General features: G+C 45.5%; 1 protein-coding gene across 7 annotated transcripts in view; it reads left to right on the top strand.

The window, feature by feature from the left end:
* The window catches only part of LOC142763602 (uncharacterized), a 122,345-nt gene that overhangs the window by 15,228 nt on the left and 82,426 nt on the right, over nt 1-24,691 (top strand). For all 7 annotated transcript variants that reach the window (XM_075865154.1, XM_075865153.1, XM_075865155.1 and 4 more), the window contains 2 exons: nt 15,482-15,906; nt 20,338-21,002. In XM_075865154.1, coding sequence (XP_075721269.1) covers nt 15,482-15,906; nt 20,338-21,002 — 1,090 coding nt within the window. The remainder of the gene's footprint in view (nt 1-15,481; nt 15,907-20,337; nt 21,003-24,691) is intronic.

The raw sequence follows: 24,691 nt of genomic DNA, 5'->3' as shown, positions 1-24,691 counted from the left end.
AAAGATCTAGTGGAAAGCCACATAAAGGCTGCACAAGTGTTTTCGAAGGAGTACTACGACAAATTGGCGAAGAAGCGCGCTTTTGAAGTAGGAAGTCAGGTAATGCTGCTGCGGCCGTCCAAAAAGAACAAGCTTGAGGTTCATTGGGAAGGGCCCGCCAAAGTAATATCGAAGCTTTCTGATACCAGTTATGAAGTGAAATTAGGAAGGCGGCCAAACAAAATTTACCACAGTAACTTGATGAAACCATACGTTTAACGTCAAGTGGTCGTAAATCTGCTGTTGAATGCTTCAGAGGAAGAGGGAGCAGACATTTTGAGTTTTAGTGATGTAATTGAAAGGGGATCGGAGGTAATCTTGGAGCAGTTGAACCTAGAGCCTAGGTTAAGTGAAATCTAGAAGGAGGACCTGAGAAGGATTGTTTCAGAGTTTGAAGACGTGTTTTCGGACCGTCCCGGAAACACGACGTTGATCGAACACGATATTGAGCTAACTTGTGAGGCGTCAATCCGTAGCAAGCCGTATCGTTGTTCCCCTGTGCAAAAGCAGATCATGAAAGAGGAGATCAATAAAATGCTGGAGTTGGGAGTCATAGTACCGGGCGAGAGTGCTATACATACCCTCTAATATTGGTTCTAGTGCCAGGAAAAGATCTGAGGCCATGCATTGATTATCGGCGTCTTAACACCATAACTCGAGACCAAACTTACCCGATACCAAACCTAGAGGAGAGGGTAGAAACTGTGTCACAGTCCAGCTATATTTCCACGTTAGACCTCGTGCGAGGGTATTGGCAAGTCTCCCTTACGTAGCGTGCTAGCCGCCATGCCGCATTTGTTTTTCCATTTGGAATGTATCGTCCGCTTAAGCTGAGCTCTGGATTAAAAAATGCGCCCTATGTTTTTCACATTTAATGGACCGCGTTCTTAAAGGCCTCTCTGAGTTCGCTCTGCCATATCTTGACGATGTCGCCATCTTCTCAAACAACTGGGAAGAACATGTCGAGCATTTACGCGTCGTGCTGAACAGGTTGAAAAAATCTGGTCTTATTGTGAAACCTACTAAATGCCACCTAGGGTGCGGCGAGGTGTCTTACCTGGGACACGTCGTGGGGCGTGGCCGGCGTAGACCTTCAGAAATTAAGGTAGCCGCCGTCGTGAACTATCCACGACCAACCACAAAATCTGAGATAAGGGCATTCTTAGGCCTGGCTGGATACTATCAGCATTACGTGCAAAACTACTCTAGCATTACCAGCCCTCTAACTGACGCACTTCGAAAATTCGAGCCGGTTAAAGTAGTATGGGACTTAGAAAAGGAGAATGCGTTTTGCCAGCTGAAACATGCCCTAAGCAAAAAGCCCGTTCTCATGGCACCCGACTTCTCTAAGAGATTTGTGATTCAATGCGACGTGAGTGATCGCGGCATGGGAGCTAGCTATACTGTGCCAGGAAGACAGTGCTGGTAACGAAAGGCCAGTTTTGTATTTAAGTCGAAAACTCAGCGGCAGGGAAGAGGCATACAGCACCTCTGAAAAGGAATGCGCTTGCCTCGTGTGGGCCGTTCAAAAGCTAGCTTGTTATGTCTCTGGTTCGAGGTCGAAATGGACCACTGTCCTCTAACCTCGTTAAATAACATGTCGCCTAAAAGTGGCTGGTTACTGAGGTGGAGCATGATACTCCAACAGCACAACTTTGACGTTCGCTACAAAAAAGGAAGGCTAAACACTAATGCAGACGCATTGAGCCGTGCGTTTCGTTAGTACCTTCTCCGCCTTTCGGTTTCTCGCTGGTGATTTGGAGCAAAATTTTGTCCTCATCACGGCCTTAGCTGAGCACTCTCGTCCAGAGTGAGCTCAAGGAGCCAACTTTTGTTGTATTCTATTTCGCTACGTTGTTGTACGTGTAAAAATGTGAGTTCTCATTTTAAGAGTCTTGTGTCCCACATGTGCCTCTTGATGTAGAGGGAATGAAATTCCAATAGATACGTAGCTAGGCATATGTTGTAATATACATTGTCTGGTGTTCTGTCGGGTGACCGAGGGCACTTGCTTGTGTCGTGTGTTGTCTGTTGTCGAACCGTTCTTGACAAGTTGCAGAACCATCGACAAGTGCTGAGACCAAAGATCGTCAGAAGAGACGAGCGAAGCTGGCCGACAAGTTGTGGCGACAGGCCAGTGGAGCTGGGATCCATCCTCTGGGATGTGTTCCCGGAACGGAGTCTGGAGCTGCATTCTCCCCATGGCCCTGGATGCGAACCTGGAGGGACCTGGTGAACGAGCGCTCCTGACATCCGGGCCACGTGCAAGCAGCTCGTCTTTCCGGCGCATTGTCTGGCGGTGGGGGCGCTGTTATGCCTGCGAGCCCACACCGAACGTCCATGCCTTTGAAAATGGCAATCGGTGTCAAGGCCAGCATGCGAGCCCGCCTGACGCGAACAACTCAACGGCGTCATCACGCGGCGGCGCCTTTCTGTCGCGCAACGCACAGCGAGCCCCCTCAGCCCACGAGCCCGTCGAAGCAATCGGCGCCTTTCTGTCTGGCGAGTCTTACGCAATGCGTGATGACGTCACTCGTCCTTGGCTGCAACCACGGGCAGCGGCTCCGGATTTGATGAGAATGACGCCAGCGGCGACCCCATTGGAGGATTCTGACCTCACGGCCAGCGGCGCTTCTGGTTGGACATATGGTTACTAAAAGAATCCACCCGGTGCATATAAAAAAACCCCTGCGGCGCGTCACGATCAGTTGACTTATGTGTCAGAGAAGAGAGCTCAGCTCTTCCGAGTCTCTAAACTGTCGGCCCCAGTGCCGAATTTGTAACGCCTCTGTATCGATGCTGTACATAAACCTTGTTTAACTCACCGTCGTTTCGTCCGCTCGTCTATCAGCTCTGCGCAGAAGCAGTCGCGAGCTGAGAAACCTACGCTACCAAACGGCTGGTGACCTTCCCAGTGGAGTTCGAAGCAGTGGCGCCTTCGGGACCGTGTTGGCGTCGCCGTCTTTTGTAACAGCGTACAAATCTATTATCCTAGCCTTATACAGCTTCACTGTAAAAGGTAATCTAAGTTTGTTGTATCATGTCTCTCGTTTAGCGCACTTTTGGATATTTTCGTGGAATCTCCTGAAGCAGATTTACTACGTATTCCAGGCAACTCCGCACTTGCGGAAACTGGAAGCACACGAGAATGATCTTGCTACAGCCCAGGAAGGCCTCAGGAAAAGGGAAGGGAGTGTCCGAGGGGATAGGCTCTTTGAGAATTGATAAATAATGTCATGTTGCACCCAGGAATACTATTAATCAAGAAGAAAAAGGGCCTGGTTTTTGCCTCTGAGTCGTCTTAGGATAGGGGCCTCAAACTCTCCTCAGCCAACGGGCTGCAGTGACAGATGTTAGTCCCACATGTGCATTTGAAAGTAATTTTTTTTATATCTGGTATATACAGGTCATTTACAAAGGATATTATGTGCCACGATTCACACGTCGACAGCGATCTTCAAAATGACTCACATCGGGATGCCGATTGTGAAATATAGTTTTAATTTCACAGTTAAATGAGGTAACACATGGGGTATCTCGCGGAGAAAACACATTTAAACTATTCAGGCCTGTGTAGCTCACAAGTATACTTCACTAAGAAAAATTTTTAAACAATGTTGGTTTTGAGACGGTCACGTGAGGCTGCAAGCAAGAGGCTTGCGGGCCGCATATTTGGGACGCTTTTCTTAGGTGAATGCATTAGGGACAGTGTGACTCTTCAGCATTGAGGCACTGATGTACATCGCGGCGTCTGTCTGCCATATATGCTGATAACTGCATATATGTATTTGTGTAATTTCATAATATACAGTTTTATTGATCTAGTATTTTTTATTTGCTAGTGTCAAAAGTAATTACTGAAGAGGTTATTACAGAATGCACAACTGCATGACAGCCTTCTTTCTGTCTTTTTTGTATTATCGAGTGAAATATAAAGTGCTGGTTAGATGGTCTCAAAATATTTCTAGTTCATAAGAACCCCATTTAATTTATTTAGCTGCTTGAATGTAAATTAAAGTTGCTTATATAGTGCACTTCATGATGTAAAATAACTGCTCCAGGAGAAAATTTTCGCTGCTTCGAAGTTCTCTAAAATTAATTTTGCTGCTCCATTGTTCCAAAGCTGTAGTCCTTGGTAGCATCACTGCACATACCATTTCATGGCTTCATTGGATGAGAAGTGCTTTACTTTCGTGCATCACATGCCCAAAATGCAAATATCGATAAATGTAGGTACAGAAGTGACAGCCTGCGACACAAACTTGTGAGTAGTGTATGGGGAAATCCTCAAAGCAGATCAGGAAGCTAGCTATCCTAGTTGTGCATCGTGTTTTCTAGCCTCAAGGGCCTGCGAACTACAATGTGGATACGACAGCTTAGAAGACTCTCCTTCTCTTAGACGTGGTTGTTTTTGCCTTGCAAAGGACTGCTTTATCAGTTTGAAGAAGGCTGAAACACAGTAGTGCAGCAGGTTTAAGATTGGGAGACAGGAAATCTGAAGGAAGGGATCGTCATTGGGCAAGACAATTTTCTGGTCATGCTCTAGCTGCATTGAGCGTATTATTCTTCTTAACCTGTCATGCCTGCCAACTCATTCCATGGACTCAGAATGGAAACGAGCATGTGTACGAATGCTTCAGCAGTCTAGCAAGAAATATTTTTGTGAAAAATATCTGCTAGCACTGTGCAGCTGATGCTATCTCGCCCTTCGAAGAGGCCGTAGCATCTAGGCCCTTTTACATCTCGAGACTCAGTCTGCTGGATCTTTCACAAGCAGCAATTCGAACTCGCTCACAGAAAATCTATATAAACTGCGTGAGGCTTTGCTGGAGATTTTGTGACCTTATCTGATCTATGCTGAATTTCATGCATTGCAGGCAAATACTATGAAGCCTGCATAAAATTTTCACTCTTTGCATTTGTGAATGTCTAGAGGCCGGATTTATAGGCACTAAAATAATGTGGTGTAAGTGCCAGAAATAGGTGAGCAAAACACTGTTCTAGGCCCGCAAAATAGTAAATATAGGCACAATAAAATATACAAAATTCAAATTTTCAAAGAAATACGTGTGGGATGTGTCATAGGAAAGCTAAAAAAAAATGTTTTAGTTTATGATGGCACAAGGCTCCAATGGTTTAGCACAGCCATGCATATTTTTTTTCTCCTGCAGTGTTGGCAAAGTACACACTCTTTTTTTTAGTCCAGCATGGTTAGTCCAGATGGTGAACTGTCCATTGACAAAAAAACATGCTCCTGGTGTATCTTTCTTTTTGGCATGGCTGAAAATGGCAACACGGGAGCAAATAGCTAGAGTGCTAGTAGACCAGCGGGGTCTTTTTGCCACATATTAACTTGGTCTAATCGCACAGAGGGAATTTCTTTTCTGTCTGCGAACACTTTGAAGGGTCCTTCACTAGGCTTGAGAATTTCGAACAGGCAAGAGGAATGCATGCACTGGGTGCTGCTCTCAATCTCATCTGCCAAGATTTGCAATGCTATGCGCTCTGAAAAGAAGTCAAATGTCAAAGTGAACGCCACTCAGCCTTCATCTTGTGGGCATGCCCTCATACATGGTGGAGTTGGCGTATACAAGGAATGCTTGATGCGTACGTCAAAGTAGTATGTGATGCTACGAGGATTATTCCAGGCGGCGTGTGTACTTTCTGCAATCTGTGGCCTGAATAGAAGTAATACAGAAATATGCACCGTGTAAGAAGCAGATGACAAACAAAACAAGGACCATGTTGGCATCTTTTTTGTGTACACTCCATTTTCCCCTGATGACACTCCACGGTATCGCATTCGTTCTTCATTGTCCTGTGGCTGTACAGAAGCACCTCGATCCTGTTCCCTACGCATGCAAGCAGAGGCTAAGGAAATGCCAAGGAGATGACGCAATGCGAATGAATACATGTGTAGAGTGTAATCGGCCTTCCTATTGGTTAAGAGGCCTTGTAGCTCTCCTTGACAGTGCTGAAAATAACTTATCAGATGGAGTACAGGTTGCTCCCAATAGAGTTCAGACAGCTGGAGTTTGCCGAGTAACATGAATACCTTTCTCCAATTGTACCTGAAAGCAAAATTCATATTCAAATAGTGTTCATATGGCACCAATTTCAAAAATAAGCATTTGTAGCACTTATAAAAATTTAGCCACAAATGTCAAAACTAGGCACCTATAGGCACTATAACAACACCATAAAAGCCCTTCTCAACCTCTAATTCATGCTCATATATCAAAATGGCACGATAGGAACACAAAAAACAAAATAGGCATTTGCCTATAATCCGGTCGCTAGTAATGTCTATGTACCCGCCATAGTGGTTTAGTGGCTGACTACTGACCCACAGATTGCAGGATTGAATCTCAGTCGTAGCGGCCGCATTTTCGATGGAAGCAAGAACGATTGATGACTGTGTACTTAGCTTGAGGTGCACTTTAAAGAACCCTAGTTGATGGTAATTTCGAGAGCCCTCCACTATAGCATCCCTGATGACCATACTATGGTTTTGGGTGTAAACCAGGCAATTTTTAAATAGTATTGTATGTCGAAAATGAATATAGATGTCATTTATTATAGCATGAAATTAAATTTTCTACCTTTATTTTAAAGGGTATGTTGTAGTTGGGCGAAAGCTGTCCCTGGTTTGGAACAAGACCTAATGGGCAGAGGGACACATTATTGGGACAGCTGCCTTGGCAAACTGCACTCACGAGTGAAGCTTGCAGAGTTGAAGCAACCTGACGATAACCTGATGTGCACAAGTTGTGATTGCACCATATGTGAATTAGCAGTTATTCAATAGTAAGTGTGTTGCAACTCGAAAACACCTATGCTGCTAATTATCTGAGGTGCCTCTTCTACTAAGCATGCTACTTGCACAGGTTTCATAGCACTACTTTTCAAATCTGAAGTATAAATAGTTAAAGCAAAGATTGCCACTGACCATATGGCTGCCAAAAGTATGTGAATCAGGGTCTTGGCCTCCTCTCGGCTGGCCACCCCAGTATATCTGTGCCTGTCCCACAGGCGTGGGCAAGGCTCTTTGTGGGGCGAGGGGAGAGGGTGGGAAGGACAAAGAGTGTCTGAAATACAACACTGAAATTTCAACACTGACTAAACAGGTCCGACCAAGTATTGCTATGTGGCAAACATTGCACTCCCCCTCCTTCCAGGTGATTAAGGGGGGGAGGGTAATCCCAGTTCGTGTTCTCTGCCCCCCCCCTCCCCCCTGCGCGCGAGCGCACGCCTGCCCTACCCAACTAGAGTCGCCAAATGGGCTTTTTGGTAGAGCATTTGGATACTAGGATACAGCGTGAACTCGACGCAAGGACAAAGGAATCGAATGAAGAAGGCGTGCAAGTAGCGCCGTAAGTAGTTGTTGTTAGCAGTGCCACATGTGTCTTCGTTCCTTAATTCTCATATCTTTGTGTCGGGTTCATGCTGCAATGAAGTACCCACCTTTCGTACTGATGTGTAATCTCGATGCTTTCTTTGTGTTAAAAGGTGCATTAACGCCATGTTTATCTAGAAGTCGCCATCATTTGTCTGCCTTACTCGGACGCCACTACGTGATAATTCTGGAATCCTTCTCTGCATCTGCAGCCAGTCGGTGCTCAGGCGATTGGACGTTCTTCGGGATGCACAAGCAAGCAGCTGCGCAGTGAGGTAGCTGAAGCTTGCATCGCGGCGTACTCTGGCGGCATTGGCATCCAAGCACAACTAGGGGTCACCGGAAGACGCGACCGTTAACGAGCCAGCGTCGCTCTCAAGAGGTGCTCGTCTAGAAGCATCTATCAATGTGCTACCTTTTGCCTTGTTCTAATCGCGCGCGTGCAGGAAACAAGGTCGAGCACGTTCCCAAGTTCTGGCTCATATCTACCGTTACCGTTAGTTCCGGAAGATCCTTCGGAAATGCCACGCGTGTCTGGCGGAGCTGGTGGCGATTGGTTCCGACGCCTCCGCCCCATGAGTCGGTCTTCGCCACGCCAGGGGCCATCATTCGCTGCTGTCTGCCCGCGAGGGCGTTCTACCTCTGCACATTTTACTAAACATCTGCACCCACCATCGAGCACTGCTGGCAGTCCTCGGTGTACTACGTCTGCAGTTTCTGTTAAATGGTGGGCATCGATTGACTTGGCACTGCATCATCACCTGAAGAGCGCGTTCATTGCTTGAAATAACGCCTATCATAATGGGAGGATTCAAACCATATCGCAGTATACACTGAACATGTGAATCACCTGTTTCGCCGGAGTGATGATGCAATTTCCTGATTATGTTTGATTTCTGCCAGGAAGGTTGTCACACGTCCAGTAACGTTCCTGGCAGGAAGACACTGGTTTCATAAGTCAGCTGGAGCGAAGAGAGCTTGCACGGTTTCGACCATGGATGGTTATGACAAACCTTCGATTTAGCAACCCATGCGCTGACAAAGGCAAGCTCAACGAACGAAGTACGAGCGCTTTTATTATTATTCAGTGGTAACCATGAACTTATACCGGCGTGCACCTGATGTAACTGGCTCGTATGAAAAACGTTTGTAATGTTCCGGTACCACAACAATGAGCACATGTGTCTCTAGCTTCAGCAGAACATATAAGTTGTGTTCTGTATACTACATCAGAGCATCACTGGGTTACCGAAACATAACAATGAGCACATTTGTCTCTAGCTTCAGCAGAACATATAAGTTGTGTTCTGTATACTACCACAGAGCACCACTGGGTTACCGAAACAGAAATAGCAGCGTCCACTAGAAAATTTGTAATAGGGATTCTCTTTCCGCTTTAAATTACACATTTCTGAAACTTCACATTGGGCTGGTGTCGGTGTCTCTGCTTGTCAGGCGATTGTAAAACGGAGCATAGTATTTCAATGCAGTCAGATTAGCTGGATGGACCAACCTTTGATTGACGATGAACCACCAATCTTTGTCCATGTCGATGTTTTGGGGCTCTTTTACTGGTGGTTTATCGGCATCGGAATTTTTTTATGTAAGCCACTGATTTGCGGGATGCTGTGTAACCAGATGTTTGTGTTGACACCTCGTGACACATCGTTTGACCACAACTGTAGAAATTTTTTTTTTTCGCCAAATGTTCTCGATGGAGATCGTTTACTAAGGCATCATGTTCATGATTATGCCGTTGCCGAAACCTTGCATCAGTAGTGAAGTAGAATACATTTCGCCGCTGCAGTGGCAGTTGTAGTGGCTTTGTGTATCGCTGGAGCGCGGTTTCAGTTCCCGGCCTGGTTTAGGTTTTGGTGGAATGCACGAACGATTAGCAACTTACCGTATTTACTTGATTGTAACTCTACCTCGATTGTATTGCGACGGGTGAGTTTCGGGAAAAAATGGTGATTGTCAATGTTATGTAGAAAAATCTAGAAAAAAAAATTGGCCCCATATCTGCATGTTACACTGCAAATGTCATCGAAAGATGATAGTCTTGCATCTGGAGAGAGTGAACAAAACGTTCATTTGATGTTCTGTGCAAGAAAATCGGTGAATGGTATCCTGGAGGCGCAGCGTCAGAGTGCCTCGAGCGTGCAGCGGAGGCGAGTGAGCGCATCTAGTCACGTCACATGTGAGACATGAGCGCTATCTGGCGGTTATCTTGGAAAACGAAATGTGCGTCGTGTGCGCCTGTCTTGAAGGCGATAAGGTGTAGAATGCAAGGCGACGGGTAGGTGCCGCCACCGTGTCATCTTAGCAAAGCGTTGGAAACACTTGCCTTTTTGTGCAAGCGGTGCATTATCAGCGCAGTGTGATAACGCTACGATTTTTAGAACTACCTATGTATGCCTTTTCTAGTATCAATGCACACATTCAGAATATTGACATCTTGTTATGGTGCCTCAGATATGCGCAATAATCACTTTTTAATTGACAATTGCACAAGTATGAACGCTAAAACTTGAGCAATATTGATGGGTGCTGTAGATAGAGTCCGCCATTTGGGGTATCGTTTGGTGTCGTTCAGGTTACGGTTAAAGGCAGACAAACAAACAAATGTACAGACAGACAGACCAAAATTTTTGCGTCCAAGGTCCCTGAGAAAGCCTATCGTCTTCAAAAAGTTTATACGTGGTACATTCGATAAATACGGTAATTTTATGTCCGTGTTGGGGAATTCTGGGTAGCCGGCATTAATCTGCAATGTTTCACTATGGCATGCCTCGTAATCGTACCGGGGTTTTGGCACATAAAGCTCCAGCAGTTAATTGTTAGTTTATTGGTTGCTGTCGTCAATGCAGACAGTTTCAGAATGAAGCAGCGGCAGAAATGTTCGAGAAGGGGGCACCGTCATGATTATATGCAATATCACGTTGAAATCACCCGAACGTACCACTGCCAAAATAGAGGCTCAAAGCTGTGGCATCATTGGGGAAGTTTGTGTGTTTTTGGGGGGAGGGAAGGTCTTTTTAAAGGGACCGACAGCTGCCCATAACATGAAATGGGATGACTGCACGGATGGAATGATTGTCCTTTGTGGGGACTGAAACCAACCCTATTTTCTCGTGAAAAGTGCAGTTATATTTTTTCTTCATTAATAAATTGCAAAAAAGCCTGTGGTGCCAACTTCAATTATCCAAGCTGCCCTGTCACATGACCTAAACTAGTGCCCGTGGTCAGAAATTTTCCTGTTAGTGTTTAAATATTGTGTGTTTCTCTATAGTAGAAGATATTGCTCCAAAAAAATGCACTTATAGGCCATCGTTAGTAGTGCGCAATAAAGTGGCGCTACTTTCGCATGACGTAATGATCCTGTGCTTGTCAGCGCATTTTCAGCAACTTTTCTACGTCCCCATGAAACCGAGCATACAGTTTCCAGGTCGCTTAAGATTTTTGAGTGACGTGTTTTTTTTTCTTTTTTTACCTACACTGTGTCCCAGAAATAACGCGTAGTGACGTTTTTTGGTGACTTGACTAGGCTCGTGTGTAGAAAGAGTGATGACGACGGAACAAGCCATCCGCGACATAAGCGCATCAACCTTGGGCACACGCATCGCAATACAAATACAGGGAAGCTGTATAAAGCCGCATTGTCTCATTGTAACAGCTGGTTATTTTCGAAAATAGTTGTAAAACTCAGAATAAACGTGATTAAGCATAGGTACAGGAACTACTGCGAAAGCAAAACAATGACAGCATGCACAAGTCACCGTAAGTTGCTGGACAAAAAGGCATCTCTGTGTTCAGAGCCTTTCAAATCGAGAAATACTGCTTATAAAATAACTACATGCTTTTGGGAGTAACTACTGCAGCTGCGAACGCTGCGAAGGGTAAGCTTTCAGTCGCGCCGGAAAAAAAAAAAACGGTCGAAAAAAAATTTGTTGTCGGTCTCTTTAACATTTAAGGCAAGACAGCTATGAATAGTTTAAAGGAACACTACAGGCAACTATCAAGTCGACGTTGATTGTTGAAATAGCGATCCGGAATCATCGCACTGTTACTTTTATGCCAATCAAGTGCTAATTTTGAAATAAAATTACGGTATAGAGGTCTGCATGGGGGTCCACACAACGTTGCCCGGCTGTACTGTGCGCCGCCGACATTAGTAGCAGCAGAACGAAAGTAGCGGGATCCACGGCAGCGACAATGGCCATTGAACAGTTTCCTGCAACGTCCTCCTAGACGACAGACGTGCTTGATTCCATTGGGCCCCGCTGGATGGCATGACCTATCCAATTTAACCAGGCGAAAATTGAACTTTCAATGACTTGTGCCATTCTCTAGTAATGTCCAATAATTTTTTCCATGAATTAAACAAGCGGACAAGCAGCTTCTTATTATGTCTCTTGATTCTAGTGAGCCCTAGTTCGATTGCTAGTGAGCCCCGCCGCGGTGGTCTACTGGCTAAGGTACTCAGCTGCTGACGCGCAGCTCGCGGGATCGAATTCCGGCTTTGGCGGCAGCATTTTCGATAGAGGCTAAAATGATGTAGGCCCGTGGGCTCAGATGTGGGTGCACGTTAAAGAACCCCAGGTGTTTGAAATTTTCGGAGCCCTCCACTACGGCGTCTCTCATAATCATATGGTGGTTTTGGGACGTTCAACCCCACATATCTATCAATTAATCAATTGCTAGTGACTAATTGTGGGCGGTACCACTCACGTCAGTATCATTTGGGAATTCCCTACGTGTAGCGCATGTGTTCTCGTGCATTTACCTTAATCGGTAAATAGGGCACTGCTGTTGATATTGTTTTAGACGTCATACATTGGGCTTTCACTCTCGTGTAAATTGTTATTTGATTTTAGTGTCCTTTTATCCGTTGACGGGGTTTTTTTTTCCATTGATGACAGTAGTAGTAGTATGAACTTAGTGAATGCCCCCTCTGTTCTAAATTGCAGGTTGGCTTTCGCTTTGTCACCCTTATTTCTGCTAATCTGAGGGCTTATCTCCGGTTGAAAGCACAGTTTTGTCATCAATATAATCTTGATGATCTTTGTTACAAGATCATGCTGAACGCACATTAGGAGCTGGACAGCAGTACTCGAACAAGATAAAGCATGTAGCCCCCTAACTAATCTGCACATGTCATAGCTGCTGCTGCTGCCTCTGTGTGTCGAGTTTCCCACGCTAGGCACAATCCTGTGTTGTTTTGCAAGTCATGATCCCTGCATTGCGGAGCAGTTCTGCAAGTTCTACAGACATATTGCACGAAAAGAAGGGGGGGGGGGGAGGATCCTTACAGCCTTACTTCGTAGTTGGCATCGCACTAGCGTAGAACATCGCTAAATGTGCCCATGTCATTGCTGAAACTTCGCGTACAAGGCTTTGCGTCCGTCCGCTCGCGCACGAGTGTCGTGCCGGTTCTGCACCTGACACTGAGCTCTAGAGGTTTCATCCTCGTGGAGATTTTGTGCTTTATCTTTTTTTCCCCCGGCTTTTCAGCGCTTACCGCACGTGTTCCACTTTTTTTTTTTTTCGTCCCGATGAAAGGAAAAGATGCGCCGCCGAAACTGGCGTGTATCTGCGTTTGCCATCGTACCCACACTTTTAAGGGCGCTGGGAGAAGAGGACGCTGTTCTATAGGGGGCACTATGCCTGGCGAAAAGAAAAGAAAAACCATCGTGCAAGGGGCTCCCAGAGAATGTAACGCCGTTGTTCACGCCGCCGCCAGGGGGTACAGTCGTCTGTGCGTACTCGGGCCAGACACGTGCGTTTTATGTCTACGCCGTACCCTAAACTGCCTTTGGCGGCACGCGACAGAAGTGTTCATTTCGTCGGCCTTAGCTTCCCGCGTATCCCTCTGTTAGGCCATTGGTTTTACTGCCCTCTGAACTCGAGAGACCTTCGGCTCCCTTTTTTAATTTTGCTCCGAGGCGATTGCAGCGGCGGCGTTTTTCTTTGAAGCCGCAACTCGCGCGTGGCGTATTCAGCGGAGGGCGGTAGCTTCCTTTCTCTGTTCCCAGCCCCGCGGGCATGACGAGTGGTCGCGCGAGCATGTCGCCGGCTCGAAAGTAGAGGTCTCGTTTTTTTACGACGCTTGTTTGCGAGACCCGTGCCTGGCATTTTGTTGTCTTTTCACTCGCGCGCGCCCGCTCATTCTCCCTCCCTCTGTTCCATTCGCCTGTCTAGCTTCGAAGTTTTCAAAAAAAGGTCGCGTCTTTTGTGCGTGCCAATGCAGACCGTTGTCCCGTCGGAAGAGATTGCTGCGTCCCTGTTTCTCCCTAGCCGCCTTTATTTCCCGGCGCCTTCGCGGACGAGTGCTTTAGCCAAGGCGCTGGCACGCGAAGCGCTGCTGTCCCGCACGCCTTTGAAGTGAAACAAAATGTTCGTTGGTTAGTTTCGACCATCGGTTTTGTGATGGCAATCTCTCAATCGCCTCGGTGGTGCCGGCCAACCTTTTTCTGGGGGGCGCTCGAGGCCCGCGCACTGCCGGAAAGCAGTGCGCGCCCAGCAGCGTTCGGGAACGGTTGGCCGCGCGCTGCCTTCGTGTCGGTGTTTTCGTACCTTACCACGCGCCGCCATGGAGATCTGTTCGCGAACGGTGGGCTTTGGCAGCTGGTTTCTGGGGCCCTGCTACGGTCCGGCCGCTTTCGTCCTCGGGCTGTTCGGGTGAGCCTGGCGCCTTGCACGGTGGTCTCTGTGCGTTGCCGTTTATGATGTGGCGCGATCAGAAAGGTTTGAGAAAAAAAATGGAGTGGAAATATAGATGCCACATAAGGAAGCATTAACCACCCTTAGATGACTGCTGCGGCTGCCATCTTAGTAGAGGCAAGACAGAACTTCGGCGTTCAGCAAAAGAAATGCGGTGTTTTGTTCCCATTTCCTAGGAGTTAAATACAGTATCGTAATTTGTTACGTGGACATGCGCTGCATGGTGTGTGTGTTTCTGTTGGCTGTTTCTACTATAATTCTCAAACATGTTACATTATTGGGAAACAGTGATAATTTAAGAATTAACCTAGTATTTACATTACCAGAGCAAAACAACGTGATCTCTAAGTGAGCACTACCCGGGAAGAGCACGTTTACGAAGTAAAGGGTGGGCAAACACTGGCTTACTTTTGCTAGTAAGAAATGGCAAGGGTTTCTATGTCAGCATTTATTATTTTTATTATTATGTTAAAGAACTTGAGTCTTCATGGTATAGTCTACTCATCGGGCCACCAGCCTTTGCGATTCCAACTGCTGCTGGCCACCTACCACGCAGGACTCCCCATACCCTGATTTTAGTTTTTTGTGTCAGTGGTGCGTAGTAAACCTCCTGAAGCAACCTTGCTGGCTTCTTCCATTTTATCATCTAATTTACAACAAGGGTTTCATACGCAGTCGTGGCAGCTCCAGAATTGTTCGTGCCCTCAGTACATGTAGACACGCAATGGGGGTTACCATGCACAGAACGGCTACATAACTCTGTAACACACGATGCAGCCTCGTGCTCTGTAGCCGCCCTCTTCTTCCTCTCTCGTGTCAGTTAAAGGCTGTCGTCAGTGTAGGTAACTGCTTGTGTTGTCTTCTTTCTTGTGCCAGTCTTTCTTGTGTCCGCCCCAATATCTTAACATGGTTAGCTGTCATGTAGCTCTATTCATTTGAGCACATTGAAAACTGGTCCATTTTCTCCTCATTACTATTCAACAGCTCAACAAAAGCTGGTGTTTAGCATAAAAATAAAAACTTCTTCAATTTATCAACTTCATCGATAGGTATTGTCTTGCAAGACACTTTTCTCCACTGAAAAAGCTAAGCTTCCACACTAAGTAATTTACCCTAGAAAGTGGATGAGCTTGTATGTGTTCCTTGCTTTGATGGTGACACGGGAGACAAGCTTGTGCAACATCACAATTCTGTCACATTTTTGCTTTATTTTCGAATTTCGTTTACAAAGCCATATTCCCAATGCACGTAAACCGACATCAAGTGCAAGAGCCAAGATTTGTTTGCATTTTCTCAAGCAAATAAATAAATCGATCTTTCATGCAGGGAGGAAGATGACGAGGTGGAACCGAATCTTGTGGCCGCTACAAAGGCGGCTCGGAGTATGACTCGCCCATGCATCAAGGGCAAGACTGCTGCGAAGGCTGTACAGGAGGACCACTGCGATGGACAAGCGCCATCATGTCTCATAGGCATTACGGTGGACAGTGTGCCGGCAAGTGTGAATGACATTCTTGCGAGTGGTGACTGCAGTGGTGCAGTGGCCAAGAACTGTGCGGTAGCTCTCTCGTCGATGCAGGACAGTAGTGAGCGCCCTAGAGACAGTAAAGCGGGAGACTCAGCCACCACAACAGATGTGAAAGTGATGGCAGATGATGATGATGATGACACGGGCCATTCTGTGGATAGTTCTGTGCAGGACGAATCGAGTGTAACATCTGCAGCCGACAGCCAGACATCGTCAAGTGATGGTGAGTAGATACCTGGTTTCATTTGTAATGTTGCTCACTTCCCCAAAGACCTTCCAAGGGCCAGGACCTATTGCAAGATATGGTTACTCACAGAAGCTTGCAAGGCACCACCCAGGGGGCCATTTTAACAAAAGATTCAAAAAAGAATGTTCATTATTAGATTTTTATGATAGATTAAGCTGTCCAGTTGCATTGTTGCCAGGGTTATGAGAGTCACTGCCGGCGCCCGCTTCCTTTGTCTTGCCTGGTGTCTACGGGCAGCGTACTTTCTCTGCATTCTCCATTGTTTTGGAGCTGTGTTCCACTTTCTTTTTGTTTCTGTATTACATAGTGGCATATCTCTACTTGTTGCCGTGTGCAGTCTGCATTGACTAATGGAAGTGCAGTCACACGCCATGGGCAGTGACATTTCAAGTGGTGCATGCACACCTGACTTACTCATGCTTGAAAGCACAACATAACTCGCTGATTTCAGCATCACATACGAAAAACCCAGCTTGAGCAAGCATACAGAAATGAGGCCCTCAAACGCACACCGGTCACATGTGTGCCATATTTCAATAACTGATATTCCCTGTACTGTGGGCTTGTCTGCAATCGGCTGTTATGGTATTGCAATCCGGTGTTGCATCGAGGTGATAGTAATTGTCATCTCAATAAGGTTGAGAGCTGGGCTAGCTAGTGACTGATCATTAAACTGTACGTTGAAGTAGCACACATTTACCGAAGCAAAGGGGACAAGAAGGACACGACACTCTTGCAACTAAATTTATTTATATTCAGAAAAAAATCTTCAAATATACATCATATTTTAACCTTATGGTATAATAAATTGTCATCTCCCATTTCCACACTTATTGTTGCTTGGGCATGATGAACACATGATCATTGTTGCTTGTAGCAACTGAAGTGTTGCAGTGCCAAGCAAGGTCTGATTTCCAGCATGGAAGAAGAAAACAATTAGGATAGAGCAGTTTGGAATGGTATAGACAGATAAGTGGTAGGTGAGGCACGCAGATGCAAAGCTTTGTTTGCTCCCATTTTTATTATAGAGCAAGGACTCCTGAATTTCTTGAATGAGGGAAGATACATTTGCAGTTTCTACTATTTTCATACCATGAAGCAATTTTGTACATTATCCACATGGTCACTACTGCACAACCTATGTGCCGTGCTTGATGGTTTCCAATACACAAATCTGGTGATCTATTTCATTTATAACTGCAACAATGTAGGGCAACTATAGCAATCATTTCATGCATAGAGTGGGGCTTTTAAGGGGAGACGCGGGTTGAAAAATGCGAGTTTTCTTCAAAATTACCGATTTTTTATTTTCGCCTGTATTTATCAGCTCTACTGTTCTGGGAAAAAAAACAACAAAAAAAACATGCTGAGACTTGGCTGGAAATGCTTTAAAATTGCGTCTAAAGAGCACAAGGTGTCTGTTAAAAGGCCCAAAGTGGCAGTCTTTGAGCACCTTGCCGCCGATAATGCACCGCCGCTCGCCATTGTCGTTCGCATGAGGCAAAGAGTCGAGTCTCACTCTTAAAATAACGACAGTTTCCGTCGCCGATGCGGCGCAAGAAATAATAAAAAGAAGCATGCTTTTGAGAATTTTTCGAGTGCTACGACTGGCTTATTAAGTGGTATGGGTTGGGGACCGCCATTGGCCACTGCGCGCCTTTATGTGCTGTGAAGCCTACTTGCGGGGTCCATGTCTTGTCGAGCAGCGCAGGTGAACAATGCTTTTCACGTGTATTTATCTTCGTTATGAATTAATGAAGCCATTGCTCGTGCGTGATAGCCGTTGTGTCGGCGTGCTCTGTAGGAATAGGCTACGAGCAGCTGGACCAATTTTCGGCAGTTGTTTGCTAGCCATGTTTGCCAATGCATGAAAAGTCATTCACAGCCATCAGCCGGAAAGTTCGTGGTGTAGCAATGGAAGATGTCAGTGCCAATCTTGTGAGGTCGAAGGAGTTACAGTGAGGAAGCTTAGCGGGGACGACATTGCCATTATGTACGACGGTATGTGGTACAAACGTGGACGCGAAATGGTATCGGCACTGCTGTGTCCCTCGACACTGGACTTAGTTTAGATTTTGAAGTCCTGTCGAACTTCTTCCTAGCTTGCAGTCGGCACAAAACTCTGCCACATGGAGCGGAAGAAGTTTGACAAGAGTTTCATGGCCATGTCTGTGAATGCAATGTCTGTGAGTAGTTGGCTCGAAAAAGCAGAGAAAGACAAACTCGTGGTGCTGGTGTATTTTAGTGGCTGTGGCCACTACAAGAAGGATTGTTCTTTTTTATGTGCAAATTGCATCGCATGTATAGACATCTAAATAAAAACTGAGTTTTAACTTTAAAACTCCTTTTTCTCAAAACACAAATTTTGCCCTTTTTTTTCAATGTGCCCTTCCTTTTTCGGACACTTGTAGTGCTCGGAGCTGCATGAAATTTTGCCCAAATTTTTCCAAAGTATGAGAAATACAATTATCTCGTTTAAATTTTAATATTTTATTTTATAATAAAAATGTATGTAAACCTTCATTAGGGTAAGTGAAATATGGACTCTTTTACGTCTATTATTTTTCATGCTTATTACCTATTTTGTATGTTCTTCCAAATTAGTTATTTGTATTCTACACTTTATTTGAAACATTATGAACGATGAATGGTAAAATATTATGGAAGTTTAGGGATGAAAAGAGGGGGAGCAGAAGGGTTAAGGTTCTCACTTTATCATTTCGCAGAGCTAAAAGTAAGCAGCTTGCAAGAAATGTAATCATATGTTTGAAATCAGCCTAAAAGGTTCCATGAACAGCTCAAGTTTCATTGCTCTAGGGTGAATATTAAAATGAATGTCTTCGAGTAGCATCTCCCCTTAAGCTTAAAAGGGCTAGAAGTACCAGCGTTGTGCGACAACAAAAATAACTGCATAAGTGCGCTCAAAATCACAGTTGCTAGGATTGAAGCATAATTTGAAGCCACTTTTGTCATTGCTTTTCTGTGATGATAAATTCCAAGCAGTTAATGTTTCAGAGCTGCAGGATGTAGTAAACTGTAAGAAGTAGGATTGATGGTTATTCAGATATCCACATTGTAATGTCGACGAGTGCAGTGCTTCCTTGATGCATAGTGCTTTAGATTGTACTGTTCGATTCCAATTACAGTTTAATGTGGTGTTCAGCAGTAGAGGCTCCGGAACGAGATGAGATGGCCCACAGAAGTTTTTCTGAGCTGCCACGGTGGTCTAGTGGTTATGGGGCTCGACTGCTGACCCGCAGGTCACTGGATTGAATCCCTGTCACGACTGTCGCGTTTTCGACGGAGGTGAAAATTTTTGAGGCCTGTGTGCTTAGATTTAGGTGCATGTTAAAGAACCCCAAGGGGTCAAAATTTTCTTAGCCCTCCATTACAGTGTCTCTCAAAAACCTATTTTGGTTTTAGAACATTAAACCCCAACGATTATTGCATAAACGGACCATATTACACACAGACAAGCCTCAGAGTCTTGGCAACATATGCAAAAGTATTTTCTTTTGTGTAATGCAACCACCAAATTCGAATAAAAGAGCTGGAAATGTACATTCACTGACATTTTTACACAGAATACTTGAACACAAGTGGCTGCGACTTTGCCAAGAATTGATAATTTGGTTCAGTTGAGGGAACTAGAAAGTAGCCAAGGAGTAAAGTAACAAGAAGCTTTGCTGCCTTCATCGGATTAAAGAAGTAGCCAAATTGGCGTAAAGTAGCAAACTTCCCAACCCTGGATAAAAGTGTTTTTGACGGTCAAACACGTCGTTATGGGAATTTGTTTTTTAACATGTGAAGAAATATTACACGTAGTACAGAGATATGCATGGTGCTTTCAGCATTTCTATGTCTGTCCTTGGCGTATAGAGTCCTTAATGTTGTTCTCTGTTGGTCTCGTTCGTTGATTTTCGTTCTATATTCTTCAGCAAAACTAACGGGATACAAACTAGCCCAATGCGCTGCTTTTTTTTTAGATGTAGTTAGCTGGAAAATATGTTCTCAATATCACATTTACCATTTGCAATGACGAGTAATATCAGGGTCTGCATATCTTTCCCAACACATTACTGCAGTCTTTTATTTATGTGGTGCACAGGAGATGCAGCATGTCTGTATGGAAATGCAAAATCAAAGGGAAGCAGTCTTCGATTTTTCAGTGCCGCCAAGTGTTGAATAGCGAATATTTGAGGTAGTGGCATCTATGATCATAGCATTGAGTTCACCAGTATAAAAGGCGCAAAAGTGCTGAAGTGTGCTCGCATTTAGTGACCTCTAGCTGCACTGCATGTATGTCACATTTGTGCAGAAGAGCACGCAGTGCAGACATGTTTGAGAAGGCATCACATGGGTGCAGTACAGATTCACAATCAACAGGTCTATAACTTGTCTTTTCAGCTGGGGTATCCATGAAAACCAAGCAGAAGCAAGGAAGAATGGGGAGAGCAACTGCACAGTCGCCAAAGGCCAGGCGGCGAAGGGCATCCGAGGAGATGCCCAGCTTCGAGGGCCCTGCCACACGCCAGCGCAGCGTGAGGTTGCGAAGTGGGGACAAGAGGCGAGGCACCAGCCTGGCCCAGTCGTGTCCGAGCAAGAAGGCGCGACTGAAGAAACCACCAGCTGTGGCAAAAAAACAAGCATCGGGAGCAGCACAGGCAAAATCCTCGAACAGGGGCAGCACATCCTCAAGTCTAGAAACAGCGGACACGGAACCTGAGGTGAACCAGGATGAAAGCATGCAGGATGTGTCTAGTGTGGACATGGAGAAGGATGCAGCGGACTGTCTCATTGATGAACCTCATGACAGTGATGCTGTAGCTGAGGGCTCTCAGGCCCTTGCCAGTGCCTGTGAAAGTGATTTGACTAAAGCTGGCAAAGGAGTAGCGAGTGAAAGTGATGTGTCTGATGGGGAGCTGCAAGCACCCACCTTGGCAGACATTTCTGATGCCATGAATCAGTTGGTGAGTTCCACAGCTGCTGAGGAACCTGAGCTGAAGGAGCTTGTGGTGAGTGCGGTGCCGGCTGATGTGTCTCAGCCCTGTGAAAGCGAGCAGAAGGAAAAGGTGAGTTTCCAAATGCTTCCAGGGAATGAAATGTCGAGCTTTTTGTAATTCCAGTTTTTTAGGTTCTCATTTGTTGATTATTCTCAGCTGCAATGTGAGATAAACAATGTCTTTTAACTTGGACTTCAGTGATGAGCTTGCCAGGGGGAATATCATGAGTAGTAAGACAGCATTCATTTTATTGTGTTGATTTGAAATAATGGCATGCCAAATAATGCTTGTGTAGAGGTACTTGATGGCTTCATGGGCAGTTTCTGCATTCTGAATTTGTTTTACGGAATTTAGAACTTCTATAATAACTGATTTTTAGGAAAACTAAACTCTGCTAATGTTTCTACAGCTGTTATGTTGCTTAGAACAACTTTAGATGAACCACATTGGTTTTGTGCTGTTAATATTTCTTTCTATTGAGTCCCAACTTTATTCTATTTAGTAACTGCTGCTAGTAGTTTCAAAAGCCCCAAAAGCCAAAAGAAAGCAGAATGAACTAGGACAGGAAGAATGCTGGTTATGTAACATATGTCTAGTAAAATTTGACAATGCTATGTGTACAATTTTAATGATGATCGAGTCTCCCATGTCTTCAGGTACGTAATGACTTTTCTTATTCCTTTAAATAATGAACCAAATGACTGCCTCAATAGTGCCATTCGTGGTATGCTGCAAGTGTTTCAGTCATGCTTCATTAAACCTACATTTTGCTCATGAAGTACCACTGTATATAAAATTTCATGAAGTTTTTATATTTGTCACTTTTTGTCCCATGATCATATGTGGTGGATGTACAGTCCTAGGACTAAAGAGATGCTTCTTTTGTATGAGTCTTCCCACTTGAAGCTGTAAGGCTATTGTGAACTTTTGCATTTCCAATGCGTTGTAAAAGAGTTTTATGCATTAAATGCTGAGCGGTTTTCATGAGCTGGTTGAGAGGCTGCTAAATACAGGTTACTCTCAGGTTATGATTGAGGCAGAGGTGGAATTCCTGCCCAAGGAAAAGAAACAGCTTTTTGGGCAGCATAAGGAGTGAAGTGCCATAAAGCTAGCTTTTTTCTGTGCCCTCCATTTTGGCCAGCGTATGTAAGGGTGTTGGGAAGCATGGGACTTTTACGTTTAGGTGTGATTCTGCGCATGTCAATAGATTCAGTAGGTGCAAGATGTTTGTTGTTTACAGCATTCTCTTGACCTTTGGGAGATTATATATTGGACAATTAGGCAGGTGTGTTAATGATAGGATGAATGATAGGATGTGTAAGCACGGCAATTCACTTTTTATGGGTACAGTTGGAAATCTACCCATTCGTTGCGAGGCGTGCGGTTGCGACAGTCTATTCAGCAACTTTTTGATGTCTGGAAAGGCTGAAAAACAGACGCAGTGGAAAATCGTGGAAGTGTTTGTGGGGTCTGGAATTGGCGAACGAGCTCCATGCCACACTCTTGGAGTGAATGGACATAGCAGACGCAGTCGGTACAAACCAAAAAACACATGAATTTATTATTTAACTAATTTACAATGTTGATATCGTCCACCGAATGATACATCAATTGTTATGAACACTCTAAGTCATCATTACACAAAATTGCCATACACTCAAGCAACATAACACAATAACACTACAAACACACAATATAAACCCAATAACAAACACAATATAGACACACAATAGGAGGAACACAATAACACACCCAAGGCGGGGTCGCCAACGCTTGACTTACCATGAGGGCCCCCCGGCGCGCAGGCCGCGGTACCACGCACCGAGGACCCACGCTAGAGACAACCGTTTGCGGCAACCGCCACACGCCAAAGAGACTCGCTCAACTCTCGCTCACCACCAAGGCATGCTTCCGCCAGGGGTCACCGCCGGCGCTACCCCATGATGATGACGATAGTGGTGGCCAGCTCTCTCGCGAACACAACGCCATCTATTGCCCGGAGTTTCTAACCCGAAATGCGGCTTTTGGGCGAGACACGTGCGCCACGTGGCGCAAACAGCTTTACAGGGGCTGTCGGCACCCCCATATCCTCCCCCAACCTTAGTTAAAACCATATTTCGAAAAACAAAGAAATTAGCTACACAAGCTTTAACAAAGAAAAATGACATCCCATGTTTTTTCATAATGTCCTTGCACCATGACACTGCTGCCGGTCGACACTGCTGCACTGTCCGGCTAGACTTCACCTCAGTACCGGTCCCGCAACAGCAACGTTGCTGTCGGCGCGACGAACCGCCCCGGGCAGTGTCACGACGCCCAGGTGTCGAGCCGCAATACAAGATAGCAACGACACCCGGCTCCCTGAGCCCAAAGAGATAGAAGCTATTTACGGAATATCGGACCACCCACGAGGCTTCCGTACTCACTCGCTTCGAGCCTGGCCTACAAACCACGTGCTCTAGGCCTTGCTCACCCCAGGATGCAGACCGCATGGCTCTCGTCCTAATTCAACAACGGTTTTGAAAACTAACACAAAAAAACTTGCAAGCAGAAAAAAAAAATAAAAGATAAACCTGCCGACAAATTCAAACATGTCCCAAAACCAATCTCCTCGCTTCTCAATAAAGCACACCACTGACGCTGGCAAAGAAGTCCCCCTAGGCCTACTTTTCCCTGGCTCGAACAAAACCTTGTACCGAACCGCGAAAGCTGTCATCCGATACTCCAAAAAGCTCCCTGTTCGGCGGCTAGTGTGGGATCTCGACGAGGCGAGTGCCTCGCCATGCTCTTGGAGTGAACGGACACAGCAGACGTGGTCGGTACAAACCAAAGAACACATACATTTATTTAACTAATTTACAATGAAGATATCGTCCGCCAAATGATACCTTAATTGTAATTAACACGCTAAGTCATCATTACACAAAGTTACCTTACACTTAAACACTATAACACAATAACACTACAAACACACAATAACATGATAAACACAATAACACACCCAAGGCGGCGGCGCCAACGCTTGACGAGGGCCCCCCGGCGCGCAGGCCGCGATATCACGCGCCGAGGACCCACGCTAGAGACAACCGTTCGCAGCAAGTGCCACGCGCAAAAGACACTCGCTCAACTCTCGCCCGCCACCAAGGCTTGCTTCCGCCAGCAATCACTGCCGGCGTTACCCCACGATTGTGATGATAGTGGTGGCCAACTCTCTCGAACACAACACCACCTATCGCCCGGAGGTTGTGACCTGAAATGCAAGTTTTGGGCGAGACACGCGCGCCACGCGGCGCAAACAACTTTACAGCGCTGTCAGCGCCCCACATGTTTCAGATCGACAAACATGACCCTGCTAAGTGTTTTAGTACGCCATCTGTGTTTTTGAAGGATGAGAGCATCGGTATCTTGACAGTGATTCTAGCATGTAGTGTAAGGGTCTGTGGGGTTTGCATACTTGCTCATAACAGTTACTTGTTTGCAATTTCATCGAATTAGTCAGTTGACAGTTCACCATCCTTCCTGTCCTGTATTTTTATCTTGTCTCAGTTCATCTTGCTTTTTTTTGCTTCTGTTGGTATTATCTTACCAAGAACTATTGCCAAACAAGCCACCCTAATGATCTGCTGCTTGTGATTTGGATGTTGAATTTCTAGTATTTTACTGAGTTGAAAGCTTTCACTGTTTCTAAAGATGTTGCCCCGTAGCTTGTGCCTTGAGGTGCCAGAACCTTGCATAAAGCAGTGCACGATTAACCTTGA

This window comes from Rhipicephalus microplus, chromosome 1 (genome assembly GCF_043290135.1).
Source record: "Rhipicephalus microplus isolate Deutch F79 chromosome 1, USDA_Rmic, whole genome shotgun sequence".
Taxonomy (NCBI): Eukaryota; Metazoa; Arthropoda; class Arachnida; order Ixodida; family Ixodidae; genus Rhipicephalus; species Rhipicephalus microplus.
This window is presented reverse-complemented; position numbering and strand designations above follow the sequence as displayed.